General features: G+C 25.4%; 1 protein-coding gene across 1 annotated transcript in view; it reads left to right on the plus strand.

Annotated features, from left to right (window-relative positions):
• The window catches only part of LOC142323643 (trehalase-like), a 431,330-nt gene extending 425,853 nt beyond the window's left edge, over nucleotides 1-5,477 (plus strand). The window contains exon 6 of the mRNA XM_075363647.1: nucleotides 3,696-5,477. Coding sequence (XP_075219762.1) covers nucleotides 3,696-3,804 — 109 coding nt within the window. The 3' untranslated portion in view covers nucleotides 3,805-5,477. The remainder of the gene's footprint in view (nucleotides 1-3,695) is intronic.
• The last annotated feature ends 523 nt before the right edge of the window (nucleotides 5,478-6,000 follow it).

The raw sequence follows: 6,000 nt of genomic DNA on the forward strand, positions 1-6,000 counted from the left end.
TTGTATCAGATTTTATAGTGTTATTGACCCCTTTATCATAAAATGTATAATTTTTCATCATGCATGCCAAACCAAATTTTTAAAATTTATTTAAAATAGCATAGCATCTGATGAATAAAATTAATTTGAAGGAAATTACTTTGCTTTATTTAAGTTTCTTCTAATGAGTTGAAACAAAATATGTTGTTATTCAATAGTTTAATTTCATTTCTTTTTCTCACCTGACCTTGTATATCAGTTCTTTTTTATTTTCATAACAAACAATAATAAAGTCAAGTTTTACCTGTCATCCATCTTAATTTATTATTTATCATTGTAAATCAGTATAGAATATTAATTAACATTAGATTCTTAAAATATTCAAATACTGTCCAGTCTTTTCTTTATCAAGATCATTTATTTATTTCATCTCTTTAAATTATGTTATTTTATTATATTTAAGTAATATTTGATGTATTCTGTTTAGTTGTTTTTTTATTTAATCACTCATTTGACTAGTTATATTCCCTTCAATGTGCTTGAATGCTTTTATTGTTATACGTGTGATATGCTCTATATATTCAAGAGATAAAGATTAATTATAATATTTATCTTTCTTTTATGTTTTTACCTTATGCTTCTTACTAACCTAATCAACTCTAGGTCCATTTATGTATCATCCAATAACTTATTTCTTCTGCAAAAAAGATTTTACTATAAGTTTCTGTTTTCTCCAGTTTTTCTAATAATTTCTTGTTTTAGAAGATAATTCTGTTCCTGGTTTCCTATTGTATATGTTTTGCTTACATAAAGTGCTGCTTTTCATAAAAATATTTTTTTTAAATTCCAATAAAGATTTTCATAGTTTTAGAAATTTGATATTTATTGATTTATATCTCTCTTTTTCTTTCTCTTTTCTCTTTTTCTGTTTAGCCGCTGGAACCACCATAAGGTATTACTTCAGAGGATGATATGTATGAATGTAAACGAAGTGTAGTCTTGTACTGTCTCAGGTCGACCATTCCTGAGATGTGAGGTTAATTGAAACTCAACTGCCAAAGAACACCAGTATCCACTAGACCAACCCAGTGGGTTTATTTAATGATTTACCTGGTGTTACTCTAGATACAGAAGTCTTAAACAAACTGAAACAAGGAATTATTTAACATGGATTTTAAAAAAATTATCAGCCATGAAAGAAAAGATGGGGATTGTCAATGTACAATAAATTACTTATTTACAAACAGATGTTAAGACCTGTCTGAATTAATATCACTTGATCATAAAAATGGGCAAAAAAAAAAAAATAAAAACCTTTAAAACTTTTAAAATTAAAGTGTTTTATATTATAATTGATGTGCCACAGTACTGCTAAAATGGTGGCATCCACGAGATCTAGATATGTAATTATCCATCAAATAATTCTTAGCTATTATATATGAGGAAGGGAATGACTTCATGAACAGTACAGTAGAAAGAAGGTTGGAAAGTGAAACCTGTTGAACTCACTTTACTGGGAACTTAAACGCTTTTCTTAACTAAGATAACAGAATTTATTTACACAACCTATTTGAAACAATATTATCTGATACTCAAATTAAATTTTTTTAAATGTTTTTGTTTTAAAATAGTGTAATTTAGAAAAATGTTATTCAAATGTCTGGCAAAAGACATTTTCTATGATATTGATGATTTTTACAGAGCAGTCAATGAACTGATTCAAATTAAAATCAGTCCATGCTTTATCTAGTGAGGATTTTTTTATGTATTATATATTTTATTATGTATGTATTTCAACTGTGAAGTAATTCTAATGGTGTTAATTAATTAATATGGGTTATCAAAAAATACAAGAATAACAAATTAAATCAGATCTGGATTGTTGTAATCATACAATGTTAAATAAAATCCTTTTATACAATTAATTGAAAAGATTGGTTTATCCATTTCAAAGTTAGGAGTGAATAACAGAGTGTGTGCCTGGTCAAACTAAACCAAATTGAAATAAATCTTTGTAGTTACTCTATAGGTATGTGCTTAACATACACCAACTTTATTTTCAATTAATAGTAAAAATATATTATTAAATTTTTAACAAAACCATTTCTGCTTTTATTAGCAGTATATACCGCTGTATTTTTTATAGCAAAATTTTTTAAAGTTGTATAAGTAATTGGCTTCTTATATAACTAAATTTATTTAACTTTGACACAGACACACATACACACACACACTCCCTCAATTTCAATAAACATATACACTTGTGTTTTTTAAACCAATTATTAAAAAACCAGTCATATGTTTAAATATGTCGTCAATATTTAAAAGTTCACGCATTCAGAAGTTACATAATTGGTTTTAACGTTGTGTAATTTACATAATTGAAAACTAAAGTATAATTAAAATGAGTTTCATTCTGAAAGCATGTAGTTTTATTGGAGAAAACCTGCCTTTATGTTTTCATTTGAATTTCAAAATTATGATGTAATCTTTATGTAAGGTTGTCCATTAAAAATTTATAATTAATAATCTATTTTCCTGTGGATATTTTTATTTTAAAATGTAGTTGTTTTTCTCCAACAAGTTTTCCAGTTACTGTCAGGTCTGGGTGTGTGTATATAGGCAAATGCTATTACCGCTACCAGCTTGCCATGCCTGATATAACTGCAATGCAAGTATAAATGTACCAGTAAACATGTAGTCTGGAACAAACTCAGGTCGACCACTCCCGAGATGTATGGTTAATTGAAACCCAATCACCAAAGAACACCGGTATCCACAGTCTAGCATTCAACTCCATATAAAATCAACTGCCTTTACAAGGACTCGAACCTTAGAACTTTCAACTTTGAAAATCAGATTCGATGGTGATTTTAAAATGTTAATTTTATTCAATTCTTTTTAATCTAGAGACAGTACGGAATAAAAATGTATTTTTTAGAAACTTACATTAATTAAACGTTTTAATTCAAAACTTACATTATTGGGATTTGGTAAACAGTGTCCATAAAAAATAATGAAGTCTGTTCAATTTTACTCCTATTTGATTAAATTCTTATAGAAACTTATATTCCTATATTTTCATAGTAAGTACTTCATCGCAGATGTATGTTAGAGTGATAAACAAAAAACAGAGATACTGTGTGTCTGGAATTACAAGTATGATGTGGCACTACATGTAGGTGTGTGTTTGATTTGTTAATTCATATGAATGTGAGTGTGCGTTATTGAAACTGATATAATGATGCCCTGTTTACGACGTACCGTTGCTATTTTAGTTTTTGTAATTTTATTTGTCTGTTTAATTTACTTTTTATGACCAACCATTCTCTATTCTGATACACCATAAAAGTATTTTTAGCTATTGTTGATGTAATTATGACTAATTAATTGAAATTAAAATATATGTAGCATAAACAATTTTTAAGGTTAAATTTTTTTATTTAATATATTTGTCTTCTTTTATAATAATTATTTAGTTATTTATATGTAATATTTTTAATAATAATCAGTTTATTAGAAGCTATCAACATAACTGACCTGCAGTTTAAAAGAAAGTAAAAAATTATTAGAAGAGGCTATATTTTATTCTTAATATCCATTATTAAATTTCTTTTTATGTTTTATTTAACAGAAAATTGGAAACTAATTATGTTTTCACCTTAACTACATTTTTTTTGTGGTATATTAAAGTAGTGATTTTCTTTGTATTTCAGGATGCTGGTGTATAAGAAGAGACATCACTACGCTGCTGTTGATAAAAGAAAATTTTGTCCTAAATTATGTGGTGGATATATGGAATTAAAAGACCTTGCTATCGATTGATAATACTTGATAATAGGTATTGACAAATAAAGATTTATTTAACATTGGAATGTGGCCTTGGTAGATTGTCTTAAGGTCTTCCTATTGTTAACGAATAATTTTTTTGCAATTTATTTATTTTAATTTAACGATTTATTTAAGAGCCATTTGATTATTTAGTTAACGCTTTCCATTGTAAGTGTTTTTACTAATAGTTCATTGCTATATTTCATTTTAAATAGAAATATATTTTATGTTATTCATGTAATATACTAATTGTATTTAGCAACTGTATAAATTTGCCTTAAAAATATGATTTATTGACTTTACCTTAAGTGCACTTATTAAATATTTAAATCATTTTCTAATAAGTAAAGATTTTGTTTATCATTGTTTTGTTACAATAAAAATTTTGATTGCAAAAATTGTGATCAGTTTATTGTTTGTGGATTGTCAGTATGATACAAATTTTTTCACCGCATGTGATAATTACTGTTAGAAAGTTTATTTTAAGAAATTTCAGTTGACTACATTTAAATCATCTAATGATGGTTGTTCAGATTACTGTTTAAATAAAGCAAAATTATAAGATGCATATCACGTAATGTGTATAATTTATGCATATATTTCATATACATGTTGTATATATTTGTTATATATATATCTTTTTTACCACGTTATTACCCTTCTGCACTGGCTAGCTATACTTAAATCTTTTAGGTTTTGGAAGTACATATTTTTCATAGGATTTTTTATATTCAAAATAAAAATTGTATATTTGCAATAAAAAATGACTATTTGTTAATGATTTAACATTGACTAAAATCAAGAAATAAGTTGTTAATTATTAAAGATTTTCTTAAACATGGGAAAATTTAATTAAAGATATTATTTTTATGTTATATTTTGTAATATAGTTTCAGAAGAATTGAAATCACCATACTTATTATTTTGCCCAAAATGATGGGTATTGGTAGAAACTTTTACCTGGAGAAAGTTTAGATTGAATCTAAATTGAACCGGGCTTGCCTAAACTAAATCCACTGGTCGTATGATTTCAATCCATCTGAAACTATATTAGAAAATATAATATAAAAATAATTTTTACCAAGATTGTAGTATTTATCATGCCATGAAGTAAACAATCTATCCAATTCGTAATATGGACCCATATTTGCTATTTAATGTCCACAACTTTTAAGACTTTCAAAAGGTTTGACCTCTGAACCCTATTCTTATACATTAGTCTTATTCACTTGATGCTGATCATTATTTTTGGCTTCAGACTAAGAAAACATAAACGTAAACATAAAACATACATCAGTATAAAACTTAGATTTATACTACTATTGTTAGTATATTGATAATTATACAGTTTTGCAAAATATATAATATTTTAAAAATATTTACAATTATACGTGTAAATATAAATTTTCAAAGAGAAATATATTATTAAAAAATTATTTTTTCATAAAAATGTTGTGATTTATTAATGTGAGATATGAGACCTAAATGCAGGTTTACTCACTGAAAAAAGTTTTCTGTTTATTAAAAATGTGATTAAATTTATACTGATCTACATACAATTGGTAATATAATCATATAAATTGTAAAATTAAGATTTAGTTAATTCTAGTAGTATTTTATTCAACATTTTGTATGTAAAGTAATTCTTTAATAAATATTTCAGCTGATTTTTTTTTATCAATTTCCTTATTCATAAGTATATAATCAAACTAATTTTCATGTTATTCGTGCCATATCTATGTAAGTATGAAAGATTCACTTTGTGTAAGTGAACTTATATTTATTTTTTATTTTTTTCTTATATTCACTTTAATATGTGTGTATAGTGGAATATAATTAAAGTTAGTAATGGTGACCCTGTACATACGGAACCTTGAAAATAAAGAATTCAGTTTGTTACGTATTTACCTTTTCTGTTTAGCATACTTTATAGTAACAATTCTCAAAATGCACATATTCTATTATTCAGTTCTGATCAAACCCTCTTTATCCATTGAGATAATCAAATGTAATATATCATTAAAGAATTCTAACATACTCAATGTTGTGTGTTTATGATTTACTATAAAAAAAGTGGATTGAAAAACTGGGTAAATTCAGTTTTTACAAGTAGTAAAACTTAATCATAATTAATTTAATAAATCATTGGACTCTAATATCAGTGAATTTTATTACCTTACACTCTACCTA

This window comes from Lycorma delicatula, chromosome 4, assembly GCF_047948215.1.
Source record: "Lycorma delicatula isolate Av1 chromosome 4, ASM4794821v1, whole genome shotgun sequence".
Taxonomy (NCBI): domain Eukaryota; kingdom Metazoa; phylum Arthropoda; class Insecta; order Hemiptera; family Fulgoridae; genus Lycorma; species Lycorma delicatula.